At 39.2% G+C, this 21,825-nt stretch overlaps 1 protein-coding gene across 4 annotated transcripts in view; it reads left to right on the top strand.

Moving 5' to 3' along the window:
- TBC1D9 (TBC1 domain family member 9) overlaps nt 1-21,191 on the top strand; it is a 125,423-nt gene extending 104,232 nt beyond the window's left edge. For all 4 annotated transcript variants that reach the window (XM_016423203.2, XM_056802725.1, XM_056802726.1 and 1 more), the window contains 8 exons: nt 1,871-1,969; nt 3,505-3,573; nt 5,547-5,787; nt 7,447-7,512; nt 10,018-10,104; nt 13,013-13,087; nt 13,184-13,287; nt 18,983-21,191. In XM_016423203.2, the coding sequence (XP_016278689.2) occupies nt 1,871-1,969; nt 3,505-3,573; nt 5,547-5,787; nt 7,447-7,512; nt 10,018-10,104; nt 13,013-13,087; nt 13,184-13,287; nt 18,983-19,714 (1,473 nt within the window). In that variant the 3' untranslated portion in view covers nt 19,715-21,191. The remainder of the gene's footprint in view (nt 1-1,870; nt 1,970-3,504; nt 3,574-5,546; nt 5,788-7,446; nt 7,513-10,017; nt 10,105-13,012; nt 13,088-13,183; nt 13,288-18,982) is intronic.
- Nucleotides 21,192-21,825: the final 634 nt, after the last annotated feature.

The following is a 21,825-nucleotide window of genomic DNA, read 5'->3' as shown; positions in this document are numbered from 1 at the left end:
GATGCTTTGTATTACCTCCTATATCGATATCGATATCTAATTAACCTTAGGAATTAGCTTCTTCTGGATCAAGACAGTGCCTCTTTTGAAATAAACTTCCTCACCACCATATGGTAGCATCAGACCAGATTCAAAAATGGCTCTTCTCTTTGTGCGAATCACTGGTTTGCCACATTTTGTGGGGGTTTGTGTTTTTTAGAGATATTTTAGAAATAAATTGACTATTTTTTGCTTTGGGAAAATAGCCAACTTGTAAAACAAGTAAAGATCTTGTTCCATATTATTAGAAAACATTTAATTTTCAATAGCACAGAAGGGTGTGGGTGAAAAATCTCTGAGTTTTACAAAAAGGAAATCAGATTTAGTGCAGATGATTTTGCCTTTGGGTACAAAGAAACCCTGTTCATTCCTTGGCAAGAAGCTGTAGGCAGGTCAGCACTCTCACGTGGAGGGAAACTGGAGCTTGATCATCTAAAGAAAGGTTTGATACTTTTAGGAAGAATGAGAACTTTGGATTTCTTCACCTTGACCCAGAAAGGGGAATAGGCAGACGAGTTTACTGAGCTTACTACAGGAGGCAGCTTCCAAACCTCAGCACACTTTTCCTCATTTTCCAAACCAAGTATAGTATAGCAGCTTGGCACTGGCCTCCTTCTCATTGTCAGAACTGAGATGATAGACACAACACAGGGAAGCACCAAAGAGTTCTTGATTCTAGTTCTTGGACCTTCCTTTTATTCCTCTGAAACTCGAGGGCCACCTCAGCATTCAACAAACATTTATCACTCAGTGTGTGAAAGAATCACACTAGGCAGTGGATAAAATACAATGTTTAGAGACAATACAATCTTTCATTTGTGAAGCTTAACTTACAGGAAATAGAGCCTTTAGCTTATTTTTTAATAATAATTAAAAACTAGAAAGGAATATGTCAATATATTTCATATGTCAATATATGTCCATGCCTTCTCTCTTCCCACCTCCACTATGAGAGCATGGTCAAATAAGTTTCATCGCTCATTATTAAAAAGCAATTTAAAAAGTAAGAATGAATCTTAGATTGCTCTCCACATCTTACTTCTCACATTAACCAATACATTTTCAAGCTAAGTGATGCTGTGGATAGAGCACTAGATTTGGAGTCAGGAAGACCCTAGATACTTACTAGCTGTGTGACTCTAGGCAAGTCACTTAACCTCTGTGCCTCAGTTTCCTGAACTATAAATGGGGATTAACAACAGCACTTCCCTGTGGTGGTGCAAAGACAAAACGAGTTAATATTTTAAAAATAACATTAGGGGGCAGCTAGGTGGCTCAGCAGATAGAGAGCCAGGCCTGGAGATGGAGGATTCTGGGTTCAAATGTGGCTTCAGACACTTCCTAGCTCTGTGACCCTTAGAAAGTCAATTAACCCCCATTGCCTAACTCTTACTATCTTCTTGCCTTAGAACTAATTCTCAGACAGAAGGTGTTTAACAAAAAGAAACAACAACAACAAAAAAACTTTATAAATCTTAACATGCTATATAAATGCTAGCTTTTCTTTTTATCGTTGTTGTTTGCCCAAAAATTCATTAAGCACTGGCGATGCAAAAATAAAACAAAATTTAAATATATATATATATATATATATATATGTGTATATGTATATATGTATGTATATATATTCTTTGACTTCAAAGATTACATTCTAGGGTAAAGAGAGGGCGACAACCTGAACAGAAATAAGTGTAACCCAGGAAGATGAGATCAAGATAAGCCTTCCTGGAATTAAATTCTTGAGCTGAGATTTGAGCTGCCACCAGAGTTGCCTCACTAATTTTTATGCACACAGACCAAATCTTCAGAAATATTGGGTTTTCCTTTCCAGAAATTTGGAACTATCCGAGCTGACTTAATCGAACAGATGCGATTTAAACAGAGGCTGAAGGTCATCCAGACTCTTGAGGACACAACTAAGCGTAATGTGGTAAGTTCTTTATAAAGCATCTCCTCCCCACCATCTTAACTCTCCCTGGTCACTGAATTCTATCCTAATCCACACTTTGGTGGGCAATGGTAAAGTAGAAACAGTGCCTCATAGTGGTCAGAGGAACTGGATGCAAATTCTCTGCCTTTATCACTTACGACCTTTGTGGACAGTTCACTTAACCTTCTAGCCTTCATCTATAACAAAACCAGGTGTTTCAACCCTGTTCTACTCTTCATGAACCCATTTGGGGTTTTCTTGGCAAAGATACTGAAGGGGTTTGCCATTTCCTGCTCCAGCTCAATTTACAGATGAGGAAACTGAGGCAAGTGAGTTGAGTGATTGTTCCAGGGTCACACAGCTAGTATCTGAGGCTGGATTTGAACTCAGATCTTCATGACTTTAGAACTAATGATTTCCACACTGATCCACTTGTGAGAGGTTTGTATTACAGTAGGACCACATTATTTAATAAGTATTTTTTAGACAAATATATCTAGGTACTTTATGACTTTTCTTAGACTTGTTGGAGCTACCAGCATCACTCCTCTTATACTTTGAGGCTATTATTAATAACTAAGTAGCATTAATGAAATAAAGAGAAACACACCATTTGTTACGAACTAGAATGCCAGACAAAGACTGATATGGGAGCTAATATTTGGTGCGAAACAATGAAATAACTCAAATTCATTCTTTTTTTTTTTAACCCTTACCTTCTGTCTTGGAGTCAATACTGTGTATTGACTCCAAGGCAGAAGAGTGGTAAGGCCTGGGCAATGGGGGTCAAGTGACTTGCCCAGGGCCACACAGTTGGGAAGTGTCTGAGGTCAGATTTGAACCTAGAACCTCCCGTTTGTAGGCCTGGCTCTTAATCCACTGAACCACCCAGCTTCCCCCTCAAATTAATTCTTCTCAGATTGAGAATGAGCATGATTGGGTAAGACTTTATGCCACTTGGGAAAAGGGCAGGATTTAGTGCCCAATAAAAAATGTTTATTTTATGTATTTTTCTGCCATTATTTTTTGATGGCCAATCATATATGCCTGTGTATATGAAGCATCCCCTTGTTCTTATTTTATTCTCCAGTGATCAATGATTTTATCAGTCGGCACTCTGCCCACTCTTCTCATTCTTTGTCTTTTTGAAAATCCATCAAAGACTATTGACCACATGTATCCAAGGCCTTCATCTGGTTCTTTTCATAGTTGGTGGATGCCAATCTATCCTTTTGGATCTGCATATCTTATCCATTCCTGTGACTGCTTCTCCTTTCCTAGTCATGCATGTCCTTGCTAGGATATCTCATATGCCTTTTCTTTTGCTCAAGTCATCGCTGTAATATTATTCCATGGTCTTAACGTTCATCATGTCCTTTGGATCATCTGCAGTACTCATTCTTCTAGACTTGCCATTGGTTAAATTTACTAGGAAAATAGCTGTGTTACAAAAGGTAGACTTTTATGACAGCAAAAGCCATTCAGCTCCCTTCCTGATAAACCTCTGCCTCTAAACCTTCTTTCATTTTTCAAAGGTGCGGACAATAGTGACTGAAACATCGTTTACCATCGATGAGCTGGAAGAACTTTATGCTCTTTTCAAAGTAAGCTAAATTCATGGTCATTCCAGGAAAAAAATATATTCAAATGAATTTGAATTTATCAGTTCAATTTTCTAGCTGTAGCAGTATCTTCTAAGGATAAGATAATAGCAATAGTTAGAATGGTAATTTATGTTTCGATGGTGCTTTAAATTCTGAGAGAGAAGTATTGACTCAAGAAATTGCCACATAGTCATTGCCAAGAATGCAAAGTTGTAATATTTAAGACAAAAAGTGAGATTGCTTTTTAACTAATTGAATGTGATATTCCCCGCTCCCTGCCACTGCACAAAATATTCTAATGGTAGTTTAGAGAGGTCATTAACTTACAGAACTTAAAGCAATCACAATAAAATTTAAATTTGGAACCACGTTATTATCAATGTATATTTCCTAAGTGAAACTCTTAACCATAAATAAAGTACAATTAGAATAAGAATGTTGCATTGAAGAAAGAAATGACTGCTTGATTAAATTTCTTTTTTTAAACCCTTATCTTCTGCCTTGAAATCAATACTGTGTAGTAGTTTCAAGGAAAAAGAGCAGTAAGGGCTAGGTTTAAGTGTTAGTAAGTTAAGTAAGGTTAAGTGACTTGCCCAGGGTCACACAGCTAGGAAATGCCTGAGGCCATATTTGAACTCAGGACCGCCTGTCCCTGGACCAGAATCTCAATCCACTGAGTCAACTATCCAAGCCCTATTGCTTGACTCTTAACTTTTTGTTGTTGTTAATTCTCCATCATGTTCAGAAAAAAAAATGAAGACTCAAAAAAAGACTCTTAAGTTTCTCCAGCATTCCCTAATAATTGAAAGCATTGAAGATGCTTTAAAATAAAAAAAAAAATTTAAAGGACCTACTTACTATAGATTTTCCAGCTAGAAAAGTATTTCGAAATCATTTGGTTAAGAGCCCTCATTTAATGGAACAGACTTAAAGACATTAAATATTTTTTTCCAAGGCCACAGTAGCAAATTATAACAAATTTGAACTCAGGTCCTCCAACTCTAAACCCTTGTTTGTTTTATTACAACTCTATTTAAGGAGAATATATTTGTGATAGGACAGCTTTAGTGATACAGTGTATAGAGTCTTGGACATGAGATCATTACTAGTATGTGTGACCCTGGGCAAGTCACTTAACCCTATTTGCCTCAGTTTCTTCCTCTGTAAAACCAGCTGGCGAAGCAAAAAACAAACTGCTCCAGTATCTGTGCCAAGAAAATCCCAAACGGGGTCAGGAAGAGTTAGACAGGACTGTTACAAGTCACATTTGGCATACCCAATAGATAAAGAGGCCACTTAATGTACAAGGACAGGAAAATGGTAGTTTTTGATGAGATTAGATCTCTGATCACTTTGCACAGTGAGTGTCACTAAATTCTCCCAAAGGCCACATGCAGTTACATGAGATTGGAAGATTTAAAGGGTTCATGAATTTGAAAAACAAACAAAATAAGAGAGTTGTATTGGACCTCAGTTCAAGAGGATTCAAATTCAAATTGTGTGTATGTTGTTATGGAAGTCATTTAATTGCTTAGCCTTCCTTAGTTTCTGCATCTTAAAAATGGCCATAATATTTGCACCATCTACTCCATAGGATTGTTATGAGGGTTATAAGTGAGTTATTATTTTGAGAGCTTGTTTTTAAGTTGGCATTTTTCAAGTTAAAAGTATTATTTTTCTTTCCTGTTGCAAATATTATTTTGCTCTTTCCTCCTCACCTGATTCCCCATTTTTCTCTTCCTTCCAACCATAATTGGCCTAGATCACTCAGGTCACCTATGCACAGGTATGATGGTCTAGAGTGAGAGGAGAGATCCAAAAAACCAATGAGGTGATGGAAAGAAAAAATGAGCCTCCTTTACCTCCTTTCCACTCTCTAATTTGTAGCAAAGTCACTTGTTTTTACAAGATCGCCATACTGTTGGGAATGATCTGTGTATAATTCTGTTCTCTCCCGCCTCTCCTCCTACCAGGCAGAACATCTCACCAGCTGCTATTGGGGTGGGAATAGCAACGCCCTGGACCGCCACGACCCCAGCCTGCCTTACTTAGAACAATACCGTATTGATTTTGAGCAGTTCAAAGGGATGTTTGCCCTGCTCTTCCCATGGGCCTGTGGGACTCACTCTGATGTGCTGGCTTCTCGCTTATTCCAGTTACTGGATGAAAATGGAGACTCTCTGATCAACTTCCGAGAATTTGTCTCTGGACTAAGTACGGACAAACTATGACATGATTTGGGGTAACCTGAGTAGTAGTCAGCTCCATGGGAACAAAACCCATCATTACCTGTGAAGGACAGCTTTAAACGATAGAGAAATAACCACTATAAGGTCTCCAAGCTTATTGCAGCACTTATGTCTGTGTAATTAATTTAGCTGTTTTATTTTCATGGGACCCACAAATCTCTGGGCAAAATAACACTAAAGACAGGAGGAGAAAATACACCATGATAGATACAAAAAGGTGGCACAGATTAATTAGTAATAGCTGCCAAAAAGCTTGTGGAATAGTGCTAAAGAGAACAAGAGGCGTTGTAACCTATTTTAGGGAGAAAAATAGTATGAATTGTTAGCTTCTTTACTTGGCATAGATAATAATAGGTTAACAGATGTCAGAGAGATGCAGAACTACACAATTCCTATTTTGTTTCCATCTTTTCTATCCAAGAGGATGTCTTTAAACAGAAAGCATTAAACAATCATCTTGAAGGCAATTGATGGCATTGATGATAGATGGATGGATGGATGGATGGATAGATAGAAATATGAATGGATAGACAGATGGTTGGATGAATGAATATATAGGTAGATGTATGAATAGATAGATTGGATGGATAAGTAGATAGATAAGGGAAATCACAATAATCATGTCATTTCATTTCTAGCATATAACTATAGAGTGCATTATTAAATATAGTTTGTGAACCTTTTAAGAAGCAATAATAAGAAAGCATATAATAATAATAAAAATAAAACAAAAAATAAGAAAGCAATGATCATGTGGAACCATTATGGGTTTACCAAGAAGGTCATTTGAAACAAATAATTTTCTCTTTTGATAGGAGAAAGCTGGAGACAAAGTGTATTTTCACTTCAGTCAGGCATTTAACAAATTTCCTAGGATATTCTTGTGGACAAGATGGAGAAAGATGTAGATTTATAGGCAGAAAGAATAAGTAATTCATAAAATGCTGATAACCGGCTATCAGCCTGGATGGAAATTTCTAATGTCACATGAAAGAACTCTGACCTTGAAACTGTTGTAGTGAATATTTTCCTCCACAACTTGGATGAAGACAAAAAAACTATGTTTCTTATTTGTGTATTGAAGAACTGACAAGGACAACCAATCCAATGCATAATAGAATAAGGGTTCAAATTGATCTAATAAATTGGAACATTGGGAAAACCAAAAAAGTGGAATTTAGGATTTTTTAAAAAATAAATTTTGCAAGGACAGGATTTGGAAGACATTAATTGATAGAAGTCCCTGTTTAAAAAGAAAAAAAAAGAATTTATGATATGTAGGTGAATCACATGAAGAAGAGGCATGCAGTAGAGTTTAGCACCATGAAATAGATGCAGCTGGGTTTTTGGAATTAGGACAGCCTGAGATCAAATCTGGCCTCAGACACTTATTAGGTATGTGGGCAAGTCATTTAACCTCTGTTTCCTTACTTTCTTCATCTGTAAAATGGGGATAATAATAGCAACTCCCTTGGTTGTTCTGAGTATTAAATAAAAGAATCTTTATAATGCCCAGTGCTTAGCACAGACTAAGTCCTATATAAATGCTAGCTATTATGATAATGATAATGCTGATTCAATGCCAGGGAGGAGGGCTCAATGGCTTCTCTGTTGTTTTTTTCAGGTGCAGCCTGCCACGGGGACCTCACAGAGAAACTTAAGCTACTCTACAAAATGCATGTTTTGCCAGGTAAGTGAACTGCCCAGATCAGCCTCAGAGCTTGGAGAAAAAGTCTTGTACAGTTAGGGAACTGTGGAGGGGCTCCAGGAAGATGTGAATTCAAGGGGAAACTTTATGTGGGACACAATTGAGAGGAGAAAATCTGCTGGAAGACCTTGTGCTGTGTTCTCTGGCAAAAAAGTTGAATAGAACCTTGTCTTCATTTTGGTCCTTAGAGCTCAAAAAAGGGTCCTTAACTAATAAACACCACCCATTCAGGAAGGGGATTTCAGGCAAGAGAGGTCTTTTTCTTCCTCCTTTAAGGCCAATCTGAATTTCATTCTTAGCTCCAGATTTCTTCTTTTTTAGAACAACAATGTTTCTCAGATGAATGAATAGAGGTAATACACGGGGCACTAGTCCTTCCCACCTCTTTTCTCAAGCCTTCCTTCTTTGCCATCATCATCATTGTAATCATCATTCTTTAGCTCAATCCCAAATTAAAAACATGGAATGAAATGAACTTGGTAGTTCATTTTTTCGTGACATTGTTTAATTAGAAAATTGCAAACTAATGACAAGATTGGTTTTCATCTCTCAGGAAACACCCTGGGCACCATTGTGAAGCAGGCAAAAGTCATGTTCCCCTTTTCAACCATTTTTAATGGGTCTTCCCAAGGACACCGAGTCTTTTTCTTTTTTTATTAAAAAAACAAACCTCATTCATACTCAATAAAGTGTTAAGAAGTTGAGTTATAAACCTTCCCAGGAAAATTCATATTTTCAAAGAAGATGAACAAGGAGAAGACAAATTAGCATCAAATTATTGATAATGGTCAACTTAGCTGGCATCGATGGGAAAGATGGATCTTGCAAGGTGACTTTCTTAGTATAGTCAGGACATTGGCCTTGTCTTTGTGATAAATCGTGTCTCGTGCTTTCCTCATTTCGATTCAACAAGCATTCTTGAAGCACTGTGGATATACAAAAGGAAAAATGAAGTATTCTCTGCTCTCATGGAACCTCTATTTTTCTGAATTCACTACCTTTAATAGGCATACAGGAAACATTTTTGGACCTTGCATGAGTCACATAAAGGCCTGGTTCTGGCTATCCATCCCAGTGTTCTTTATGCTACTCTTTCCTCCTGGCAAAGCTAGGCTACTTTCCTTGGTATCCTGAGACCCAGAGCCTGCCAAATTGTTTAATGAGGGCAGAGGGTGAATGAATATATTACGAATAATCATATATTTATATAATTTATAAATATAATATTTTTACCACAATAATATACTCAATATATTAGTACAGTATAATAGTAAACTAATTATATATGATACATAAATATTATGTATAATATGTAATAATCTTATATATAATATATAAACAAACTACCTTCTCTCTTAGAATTGATGCCAAATAGCTGTTCCAAGACAGAAGAGTGGTGTGGGCTAGGCAATTGGGGTTAAGTGACTTGCTCAGGGTCACACAGCTAGGAAGCATCTGAGGCCAGATTTGAACTGTAGACTTTCTGTCTCTAGACATGGCTCTATCCCCTGAGCCCTTCAGCTGTCCCTAAAAGGTGAATATTAAAGAGAGGTTTGGTGTGAGACTAGGACAGCACAGACTGTCTTGGCTCACAAAGCAAGGCTTTCTCCCTCCTACAGAGAATTTCATCTGCTCTAAATGTGGTTTTCATTCTTCACTGAATATCTGCACAGCTGTAGTAACAAACCAGTTTGCCTTTTTGATTGCTTTTCTGAGAGTTCATACTTTTTCTTTTAGGCAGCGTAATTAGCAAAACACATCCATCTATCCCATGGTGCTTCAGTACAGCAGTCCTATGATTTCCTGCTAGAAATAGTGCCAGCAGCTGTTTCATATGCCCCAAGGTCAAAAGTCCAGTTTCAGCATTCCTTCAGTAATGAAGGAAACAGAGTCAAACAGAGTTCCTGGGTCGTGTGTCCTCTTCTCTCTTTTTTTTTTCTTTTAGGTTCTCTGCAAGAATCATCTTTTATACATGTAATCATAACCTCTAGAGAAAGTCCAAGCAGATTCTGGCATGAGTAGGGATTAATGCCAGCATTTGTCAGCTCTATTAGGGACATTCTTAAGTACAATAATGACCATGCATTAGACAGAAAGGGTAATTTTGGAGCAAAAAGCCATTGGACATTAGTATAAATTAGCATCACTACTCCTTGATAAAGCAATAGTCAAAGAAGAGATGTGGCCCTTACTTTGGGGCTTACCACATCAATTCCCAACATCTTGGGCTCTTCCTCCTTCTCATTGGGTCCCCTCTGCACGGTGACCAGTGTATTGATCTTCTTAGGAACTATACCACAAGGTGAGACCCTATAAGGCAAGTGGTCTCGTGGCATATTCATCTCAGTAAGTGCCAATATGTCAGACCTCTCCATCAGTGTTAATTGTGCTCTTTTCCCCAATGGAGATCTTCAAAGTTCTCCTGAGATTTGATCCATCTTAAAATCCTTTCACATTTTGCTTAACCATACACTCTTTCCTCATCAGAGCCATCTCCTGACCAAGAAGAGCCAGATTCCGCTTTTGAAGCCACTCAGTACTTTTTTGAAGACATCACTCCTGAGTGCACACATGGTGGGTATTTTTATTTTTTCTCTGATCTTTCAGGAATAAAATATCACAGGGAAAACAAAGAGCTTCCAGATCTATCAAAGCACCTAAAATAGATTAGAGGCTGGACATGGAGTAAGGAAGATCCAATTTTAAATCCAGCTTCAGACCTTTACTAATGTTAAGATCTCATTTTCCTTGTCTGTAAAAATATACCCTTTTTACACATCCTTTGTGAGATTAAAATAACTTGCCTATGGTCATACAGCTTGATAGTGTTCGTAGTGTTCAGGTATGGTTCAAACCTCAGTCTCGTGATTCCAATTGTTTCACAAAGACCCTGCCATTTGCAATCCTCCATTCTGTTTCTGTTCAGTCATGTTAGCCATGTCTCTTTATGAATCCATTTGGAGTTTTCTTGGCAGAGATACTGAAGTGGTTTGCCATTTCCCTCTCCAACTCATTTTACAGATGAATAAATGGAGGCAAATAAGGTTAAGTGACTTGCCCAGGGTCACATAGCAACTAAGTTTCTCATGCTAGAATTGACCTCATAAGGATGAGTTTCTCTGATTCCAAACCCAATGCTCTATTCCTTGAGCCACCTTGCTGTTCCTGCTCCATTACACTTAAGGAAAACCAAATAGCCCATTGATCATGTCTGACTATGTATGCTCTATTCTATATCTTATATCCACTCCTATATCCAGTCATCTCTTGGTTAAGAGTAGAGAGTAATGTCTTGCCACCAACCCTCTTGCATTGCCATAACAGGCTACCTTTTACTTCAGTGAAACATTTGTTTTCTCCTTTTTGTGCTAGCTCTGGACTCAAACAAAGAGAAGGTGAGTTTCTCCTGTATGGAGAAGGTTAATTTTGAAAGGAAAAGCCATTGGACACAATATTGTAAATTATCACAATTCCCTCTAGAATCTCTTGGCTTCCCAGGATGAGTACAATGGAGATTTAGAGGCACCCCAAATTCAGAGCAACTAATTCTTTAACTGGAGGGGACTGAACCATTTTGTTACTTTAAACCAACCTTTGTCTTCTGTCTTAGACTCAGTTTTTTGTATTGGTTCCAAAGCAGAAGAGGGTAAGGGTTAGGCAATGGGCATTAAGTGACTTGCCTAGGGCCACACAGCTAGGAAGTGTCTAAGGTCAGATTTGAAACCAGCTTCTGCCATCTCTAGGTCTGACTCTCGATCCACTAAGATAACTAGTCTCCATATTGTTACTTTTTTATATTTCTGAGGGTCCAGGGTTTTTCCACAATGATTCATTAGTGGACCTATCTTTCTTCCAAAAACAACATTGCATTGTTGCTCAAGCACTGTCGAGAATGATCATGTCTGAAGAAGAATTATTTTAAGAATTTAGAGAGAGGAAGAGAAACATTTTAGAGTATATTTAGAGGACATGTTAGTATCATTGGAGATTTAAATGAAAGGGACCTTAGAGTTCCTCTTGTCCAACCCCAGGGTTTTACAGATAAGAACACTGAGTTATAAAGAATGATAGAGCTAGATTTGAACCTAAGACTTCTTGGCTCCAAAAATAACATCCTAATTTAAAATGTCATGATGGAATTTAATTTAGCTCATCGCATAAACAAGATCAGTTAATTTGTGGGGATGAAGTGGGGAAGGAAGGGCAAACAGACTGTAAGGAAAAGGGGTTATAACAGTAGGCAAAATTCAGAGTCCAGAGACTTTTATTTCATGTATGTTTTTCTGAAAACGCCTATTTTCATGTGAAAGCCTATTGAGTTATAAATGAATCCTGGAAAGATCAATTTTTAAAATAACAATTCTCAAAAGCTGAAGTAATTCCATTAATACATGTAAACCTCAAGAAGAATAGAGAGTTCAGTGTTAACAGCACTGGACTTGAAGTTGGGAGACCTTTGAGTTCAGTTCTTGGTTCTGCCATGGAAATGTCCCTCTGTGTCCAGGCCCCTAAGTTCCCTTCCCTTCCCTTCCCTAGGCTTTTTTCTCCTCATCTACAAAATAAAGAGATTGGACTAGGTATTCCCTAAGGTCTTTTCCAACTCAAAAGACGCTACATTTAACATTACTATGACAATATTCATCAATTTTCTTATCCCTTCTTTGGTCCTTTTTTTGAATGTGGCAAACTCTGACACCAAACTTATTTAAATGACTCCTAGAGTCCATACATTCTAGAAAAAAACCAGTTTTACGGATTCAAAGTGAAGATACACTAGCCATTTTCAAAAATGTAGAAAAGGACATTTGAGAAAGTGCTGAAAAGAGTGAAATAAATACAAGTGGATGAATAATCCTCAAAAGAACAGCAAAAGATAGAAATGGTAATAATCAATCTTAGTTAAGAAGAATAGAAAATGAAGTATACTTTCAGTGGAAAGATGGGGCAGACTATTTATTGTACACACAATCACATTCAATTGATTGTTTTTGCTTAAACTTTTTTGGGTTTTTTTGTTTTTGTTTTGTTTTTTATGAGGAGGTTCTAGCTCTGTGTGTCTGAGGGTAGCCTAGGCTTTGGAATGTTGGACAGAATCTTTTTCCTTATTCTTATTTGTTTTTAAATCCTTTCTACCTTATAATTAACCCTAAGTATCAATTCCAAGGTGGAAGAGTAGTAAGGGGTAGGTAATTGGGGTTAAGTGACTCTCCTAGGACCACACAGTTTGGAAGTGTCAGAGGCCAGTTTTGAACCCAGGTCCTCCTGACCCCAGATTTGCCTCTATCCACTGTGCCACCTACTTTCACCAATAGTATCTTTTCTGTTCTAGTTCTGTACTGGTTTAGACATGCAGTACTTCACTCAAGAACTTGAAAACAAATTCTCTTGGTACCCTAAAGCCAATCAGTGTTGAGTATTGTTTTACCCTGCTTTTCCAATTAAATATCTAACACCTTGTATCGTCTGTCTGAATTCTTCCTAGTGGTTGGCCTGGACAGCAGGACCAAGTCGAATGCTGATGATGGCTTTGTTACAGTGAGTCTCAAGTCAGACAAAGGTATGCCTTTCTCCATACTTCTATTTTCCTTTCTGTTTGTTGATAGACTTCCAAGTATATTTTCTTTCTTATTCTGTCTTGACCTTTTTACTTTAGGGAAGAAGGTGAGTTCCCAAGACAATCGTAACTACCTGAGACTGTGGACCCAGGAGAGTAAAGCCAAGTCAAAGAATTCCAAGGATCTGCCCAAATTAAACCAGGTAACTGCCTGACCTTTCACAATCACTCCTTTACAACCCAGGTGCTTTTTTTCTCTTAGACTTGGAGGAAATCTGAAATGGAGTAGTTAAACTAAAGCCCAGTGACCCAATCTGGCTCACCACCTGTTATTTAAAAATGTAAAAACCATTCTCAGCTCATGGGCCATGCAAGAACAGGTGATGGGTTCTGCGCTGTATTTGACTCACAGCTATGGTTTATAAATTCCTAACAGAAGAGAGAAGGAGCATTATTAAGCACCAACTTTGTTTCAGGCCCTTTTCTAAGTGTCTTACAAATACCATTTGATTTGATCATCTCATTAAAGATAATCATGGCGGCTAGATCATTCAGGGGAGTTCACTGTCCTTCATATCATTGGAGGGCTGACTATTAAAAAAACAACTATGAACAAATCTGTATCCCACTGTCTGGGATAGCGGAGGCTGCAGCACTGGCTGTGATGGGTCTGTCACACCTTGCACAGGTCCATCACTGCCACCACTATACTGGGCAGCAGCATACACAGTGCAGAATCCCCTCCCCCAGATCGCCGCTCACCATGCTGACATCTTCCATTGTGCAGCCACATAATCCTTTGCGTGGTGCCTCCTTCTCATTCAGTTACTTTCAGAACAAGGTGCCACACAAAGGATTAGGTCACCAGAAGTAGTACCATATGTGAGAGACACAGAGCTTTGCAGTGCTGCCACGTACAGGGCTCCTCTCACTGGCCACCAATGAAAGAGGTGCCCCTTCTGGAAATGCGGTGGGTGCTGGATAAATGACCTCAGGAGGTCACATGTGGCCCTTGGGCCATAGTTTGGGGACCCCTGGTCTAACCCTTACCACACTATGCCTTGAAACCAATACTTAGTATTGACTCTAAGCCAAAATGTACAGGTTCAGAACCAAGAAGAATGCCATTGCAGCCAAGTCAAGAACTTTTATGGGTCCCCAAGATAGTGGTGTGTCCTTTCTTGTGATCCATGCCAATAGAAAACCTTGGGCTGAAGCCCACATAAATTTAAGAAGCAGGGATGTTTAGAGAGCCATGGACAGTATGTGGCATTCAGTGGGTAACAAATGACTTTGCTACATTAGAAGTAAGCAATGACAAACTAAAAATAGTATAAAGAATGTCTTCTAAGAAATCTATTAGTGAATAAACAGAAAAGCCAGACCTAAACCAAGAAGTGAGGGATAATTGTTGGATACTCCATATGATCCACCAATTCCCATCCCTACACCGATTTAGAGAAGAGGGGCCAAATATGTTTTGTCAATATGGTGCAGAGAACAGGTTCTATTTTGAGTTTAATGCCACTGATCTAGACCTTGAGGAAAAAAATCCCAGCCTTTTGGGTAGATATCTCTGTGGCAACTAACTGGCACCATGTGTCGGGTCTGGAGTTAGGAAAAGCCAAGTTCAAATTCATCTTCAGACACTTCCTAGCTGTGTGATTATGGGTAAATCACTTAATCTCTTTGACTCAGTTTCTTCATCTGTAAAATGGAGATAATAATAGCTAGCACCTATCTTCCAGGATTCTTTTGAAGGCTGAATGAGATATTTGTAAAGCACTTTGCATAGTGCCTGTGTTACAAGTGAATCACTTTAAAAGACTGATATATATTAATTTAAGGTCGCCAAGGAATCAGCTATGTAATTCCTAAATGAAAAACTCAAGTCAGCCGTCAGCCTTTTTGGAGTTTAATTACAATAGGAGCAAGAAAGGAATTAGAGATATATAGAGAGAGAGAAAGGGGAGAGAAGGGAATAGGGCTTAAATACCCCCTCTGTTTAGGCTGGGCCAAAAGGCCCAAGCCCTTAGATAGCTGGGGCAAAGAAAAGAGATCAGTCCCTTTCACTCACGTGTCCAAAATGGAGAAACAGTCTCAGAGGCCCCCACTTTCAGCTTCCTTCAGAGCAAGCTTCCTCAGAGCCCAGGAACCACCGACCAAAAACTCAACCCCCTCCAGTCTCCAGACCCTCCTATCTTTAAGGACACCATCCAAGTTGCCTCCCCTCAGTCCTCACATCTACCAATCACTCTTCATCAATTTCCCTGTCAATGGAGGCTCTCGCTTAACCCAGGACCGCCCAGAGGTTTCTGGCTTTTTGCACATGTCTGTTGAAGGTCATATTTTCCAATGATTAAATCTATACTCCTTTGCTACAGCCCTTTCTAAATCCTGTTAACTTGAGTATGGTAGAGATTGGAATAATTAAATTTTGATCTAGGCTGCAGCCCTTACTCAATCCTATTAGGACTGAATAGGGTGGAGATTTATTCCAAGTATCTCCATTGTATCAATTCTAAATCAATCAAGACTCAAAGAAATTCCTGTTCTATGCTTAAGCATAGGTCAAAGTCCTTTCCATTGTTCAGCAAAGGGTTTCTGTCCTAAAGTAATCTTAAGAAGGGAAGAGAAGGAACCTCCCATGCCAATGGAGTTCCCATTCCAATAGACTATCAGTAAGAAATTTTCCAAGTATGAAATATCCCAATGGTGAAATTTCCAACATTTATAAGTCTAAGGAATTTTGAGGTTTACACCTGGAATATAGTAGGTGCTTTATAAATGCTAGCAATTATTAGTTTCTATTATTATTATTATTACTACCACACAAACATTAATTAAGCACCTCCTGTTTACCAGAGATACAAAGACAAAAATTATATAGTCTCTGACCTTAGGAGCTTACATTACATTTAGGACTAGGGGAAGCAACTTCACCTGTAGAATATATACAAAAGAAGAATCAAGGTGGTATAGTGGATGTTAATTTGGAAATTAGGAATACCTTGTTTTAACTTCTGCTTCTGACTGCTTTTGACACAAGTTATTTTTTTTTCACCCTTGCCTTCTGTCTTAGTTTCCATCAATTCTAAGACAGAGGAATGACAAGGGCTGGGCAATTGGGGTCAAGTAACCTCCCCAGAGCCACAGAGCTAGGAAGTATCTGTAGCCAGATCTGAAACCACATCCTTCTGACTCCAGGCATAGTGTTCTATCCACCAAGCTACCTAGCTGCCCCTGACACCCTTTATTTAACTTCTCAATGCCATAGGCAATTCTCTGAGACTCTGAGTTGCAGAGGATCTGGCTACCTGCATTGGTAGAGGGAATTTCCTCACCTGAGAGTCCCCATAACCAATGAAATCACAGGTCCAGTCCCAATCTTTATAAATAGTAATGTTGATGCTGCTAACAGGAGGGGTGAGAAAATACTGGCAACTGGAATGATCAGGATGGGTCTTCTAAAGTAGATGACCCTCGAGTTGAGCTTTGGAGGAAGCTAAGGAGTCTCAGAGAGGCAGAGGTGAGATGAGAGCACATTCCAGCCATCGGGGTGAACCTGTGCAAAGAATGAAGACTGGTAATACCAGAAGCAGCTAAAGAGGACATTGGATAGTGCATCAGACCTGGGTTCAAATGGGTCCTCAAAACTGTTCCTAGCAAATACCTAGCCCTTACAGCTCTTCTGCCTTATCAATTCTAAAACAGAAGGCAAAGGTCACAAAAATACTCCAGGAATAGCTGATAAAGGCTTGAATTAGGATGCTGGCCATAGAAGTGGAGGGGAAAAGGCAGATGTCAGAGATATTTTGGAAGTCCAAATGATGACATAGGGTATGGATGTTAGGAGTGAGAGAGGGAAGTATCAAAAAAGATATCAAGGTTGTTTACCAGGATGACTGTGAGAATGCTGGTGCCCTACATAGAAAAACAGGGAAAATGGAAACAGGAATGGAAATAGAGGAAAAAATAGAGTCCTATTTTCACATAGAGTTTGAAGTGCCTCTGGGACATCCAGTAGGCATGTGCAAGTCAGTGATATAGAACTAGAGCTCAAGAAAGAAACCACCTGGACATTTAGATCTAGGTATTATCTGTAGAGAGATTCTGATCACAGTACCCATGTGAACTAATGCATTTATCAAAGAATACCATAGAGAGAGAAGAAGAAGACCCAGGTTGGAGCTCCAGAGGATACTTGTGATTAGGGAGTGGGATAAAGATGGAGGAAGAGAAATAATGAAAGTTGTGTTGCAAAAGCCCAGGGAAGTACACTGATGTTGATGCCTGTTGATCATGTTGCTTTGTTGACGCAACCAAAAAAAGAGATCCAGGCATACAAGAAATAGTGACTAGATACAAGAAAAGTGACTAACCCATCCATGTCCTTCGACCCAGCAATCCTAGCATATCTGAAGCCCAACACAGAAACAAAGGTCCATTGTATAGCAAAATATTCACAACAGCAGTCTTTGGCTTATACTTGCATGGCCTAAAATACTTTTTGGATGCTAGTGATCCAAATACCACATAATTGCAGCTATCTTGAACAACTTCAAAAACAATCCTCTTGCCATCCATATTTTCGTTTTATGTAACATAATATGTAATGTAACAGTTACATTATATAGATGATTCATTATAAATATTTAATAAGTTTTAATAAATATGCTTATCAAAGAGAAACAAATTCTCACATAAGCTATGTCCAAAAATCTGTCTTATTCTCTTTTTTGCTCCTGCCTCCCTCCCTTCCATCTTTTTTTTTAATTCTTACCTTCTGTCTTATTACCAATACTACATGTTGATTATAAGGCAGAAGATTGGTAAAAGCTAGGCAATGGAGGTTAAGTGACTTGTCCAGAAAGTGTCTAAGGTCAGAATTGAACCTGGGTCCTCTGGACTCCCAGCCTAAATGTTCTGAAGTGAATGGTCTGCTGTGTCTATTCGGATTGGACGCAGTCTTCCCTATAAAGCCTGGTTTCCCTCTGCATCTGCATGTTGCTATTTTTCTGTGTATTCCACATGTACCTGACCTCTTCTGACCAAATATGAATAAAATATGTTCAAGAAAAAAATCATAGAACCACAACAAAGAGCAGAAATGAGGGGCATAGCCACAATATCACATATCAGATATAATAGTGTTCCGCCTTCTCTAAGTCACTCTAAATGGACAGTCACCACTCGTTGATATAGTCTGAATTTCAACTGATGAGTATGAACATCCTGAGACTCCATTGGGTCCAAAATAGCCAGCATTAGAAATAGAAATCCTTATGCACAGTGACTGCTTTAAGAGTAGCAAATCATGGCCATTCTGATGGAGCTTTCATAAGATGAATGAAGAATCAGGCATACTAGTCAGGGGCTTGAAGAATAGCCTGGGTCCAGTGAAAATCATGCTGGATTTGAGGTCAGAGAGATCCTCTGTTCAAATCTCGGTTCTTTAAATACCTGAGCATCGTCTTTAGGTCTCAGTTTCCTCAAAAAAAATTTTTTTAGTCAGTTGGATGAGATGACTTCCTTTCAACTCCTAATGATAGGATAGGGATTCTTAACATGGGGTTTTTGGTCCCTCAGGGATATGTGGAAAAAATTTAGGGGATCCATATGGGGGAGAAGATATTTAACATTTCCTCCTATTTTAAAATTTTGCTTAAAAACATTATTCTTACAGCACCTCCAGGTTTCACCAAAGTGTCCAAAATGGATCACAAAACAGGTTGAGAACCTTTCCCCTCCAACCAAATTAAGCCAAAAAGAAAGCTTTTGTGATTCCGAGTGCCCTTTGGGGCACACCTTCTAGGGGAGATTTCTCTTCTCAGGTCAGAGCACTGTTAGAAAGTGTCTTCCCATGATATAATAAAATATTGCTTGTTTTGTCCCCAGGGTCAATTTATTGAACTGTGTAAGACAATGTACAACATGTTTAATGAGGACCCAAATGAGCAGGAATTGTACCACGCCACAGCTGCAGTGACCAGCCTCCTGTTGGAGATCGGAGAAGTAGGCAAACTCTTTATCACCCAGCCAGCCAAAGAGAACGAGGGGGGCAGCACTGCTCACCCCTGTGCCCAGGGCATCCAGAGCATGCTGTTCCCCAAGAAAGGACCCAGCCAGTCCTACTGCATGGAGCCGGGTGAGCTGCTCCCCACCAGCTTGGCCATGGACAGTGAGGAACCTTCAGAGGGTCCTCTGGGTGGACAAATGGAGGACATCAAGCTAGAGGATTCTTCTCCCCGAGACAACGGCGCTGGGTCATCCATGCTCATCTCTGATGACGACACAAAGGATGACAGCTCCATGTCATCTTACTCGGTGCTGAGCGCAGGCTCCCATGAGGAAGACAAGCTGCACTGCGAGGACATAGGGGACGATACCGTCCTGGTACGCAGTGGCCGAGGCACCTCAGCCCTACCTCGGAGCAACAGCCTGGACAGGGACTGGGCCATCACCTTTGAGCAGTTTCTGGCCTCCCTCTTAACTGAGCCCGCCCTGGTGAAATACTTTGACAAGCCAGTGTGCATGATGGCCAGAATCACCAATGCCAAGAACATCCGGATGATGGGGAAGCCCATCACCTCTGCCAGTGACTATGAAATCTCTGCCATGTCAGGGTGATGCTGAGGCCTTTATCAGGGAGGTGGGGTCGGGAGGGGAGGGAAGGGCTTTTTTAAGTTTTGTGTTGGAGTTCAGGGACTTTGTTTATTTGTTTTTAATTAAGTATTTATTAGTACCTTGCTTCAAAAGCCTGGTATTTTCATAATAGTAGAATGAAAATGGTTGAAGAAATATTTAAGTATCTCAAGTTAGGTCCAGGACTCACTTCATTTTGGTGGGAATGAGAAAAAAAAAACCTACCAGAATGCAGTTTTATTGCGTGAAATTCCAAAAAGATGAAACTGTCAGTGAAATGTACGTGTTATTCTTATTAACCTCACTACTGTTGAGCTGTAATTACAGTCAAATTAGTTCTCAGTTTTTAATTCTAAACCAAGTGGCAGATATTTGTGTAATTTTTTAAAATTAAAATCTGACTTGTAAAAAAGAATGAAATATCAGTGAACCGAGTGATCGTAGATGGAAAGGCCCCATCAGCTGGATCATCCCTCTCAGTCTCATATCACATCCATGTGGGATGCCTTTTAAATAGAGTTTACAACATCAGATCTGTTTCCCAGAGCACTAGGTATAAACATCCTTCTCCCAAGCCATGCTTGCTTCCCCCTTTCCCAAAGGAATAACCCAATGGAATGGGAAGGGAAGGATGAAGCAAACCCTAGAAAATGGATCAGTTCAGTGGGAATACGGTCATTTGGTCCCTCTTTGGGGAGGGAGTCAGAGACGACAAATCAGTTCTTCAAAGGTGGCAAAGACCAGACAGGGTATGATTTGGGGGTTTGCTTGTTTTGTGTTCTAGCTAAAAGGAAAAAGGGTAATGTGACTTCTGAGAGCAGAGATGGCAACTTCTTATCATGCATCACTAAAAGGAAACAAAAACACAATCAGCACCATTTCCTTCTCTAAGGTCTCTCTAGTAGATGTAAGAACTCATAACCAACCATGTATTGCATACATCCTTTGTTCCAGGTAAAGTCACTGTAAAGTAGATAAGAGTGTAACCTGAAACAGAATACAATACCTGCAAGGTCCCATAACTGAATGTTTGTTTCCAAAGAGAATGCGTCACTTTATCTAAAGACTAGTTGGCTGCAGCGGTTTCCCAAATGGTTTGTGGGGATGAAACCTAGGCACACCTGCACTTTGTATTTTTGCTGCTGTTTCTATCTTACTTGGGACCCAATCATGAAGCTTTGTTCCCCACCCCCCCTTTTTTTGGTCCTGTTGAGTTTGTAATCATTCCCAAGGGACCATCTTCTGTTTGCTTCTTCAAAATGGCGCTTTTCTGAGAGATGGCATTTTCTTTTCTTTCCTTTTAACTCTTCTACATCATACCCCTTTTATTTTGGCCAATGCTGATCTCTCTCTCTTTTTTTTATTTATGAGAATGGTTTTTAAAATGTCAGATGCAAGTTGTGTTTAACCACAAATAGGATAAATGTGGAAAAAAATAATAAAAGACATTCAGATACGCTCACTTCTGGTTTCTATGTTATGTGACTGAGTTCTTGCCCAAGAGAAAAATAAATTCACATGTGTGGATTTTATTATGTTATTGGTCAAAATATGCAATTTTTTTCTAGGTAATTCTTTTTAAAGCCTTTACCTTGCATCTTAGAATCAATACTACATATTGGTTCCAAGGCAGAAGTGGGGTAAGGGCTATGAAATGGCAGTTAAGTGACTTGTTCAAAATCACACAGCAAGGAAGTATCTGAGGTCATATTTGGACCCAGGACTTCTATCTCTAGCTATCTCTAGGCCTGGTTCTCAGTACACCGAAACACCTCACCGCTCCCTTAGATGTATTTTTAATATGGAAAAAAATCCATAAGAAAGCATAATCCATACTTCCTTTCCTCATTGGTTCACAATATTAATTTTTCAATTCTCCTCCAAAATCTGATTTCAGTGTCTACTACTTGAGAGAAACTGCTCTTCCTAAGGTTACCAACAACCTAGTTTCTCAGTCTAGTGCTTGTAAATTCATTTGTGATGCCCTTGCTTAGGTTCCTGTTTCCTCATCGATAAAATGAAGGTGACAGAGTAGATGATCTCTGGGGTCCCTCCCAAGGTTCAGTCTTGGGATTCTCCTTGGCACTGCTCTCCCT

The sequence above is a fragment of the Monodelphis domestica genome, chromosome 6, assembly GCF_027887165.1.
Source record: "Monodelphis domestica isolate mMonDom1 chromosome 6, mMonDom1.pri, whole genome shotgun sequence".
Lineage (NCBI taxonomy): Eukaryota > Metazoa > Chordata > Mammalia > Didelphimorphia > Didelphidae > Monodelphis > Monodelphis domestica.
This window is presented reverse-complemented; position numbering and strand designations above follow the sequence as displayed.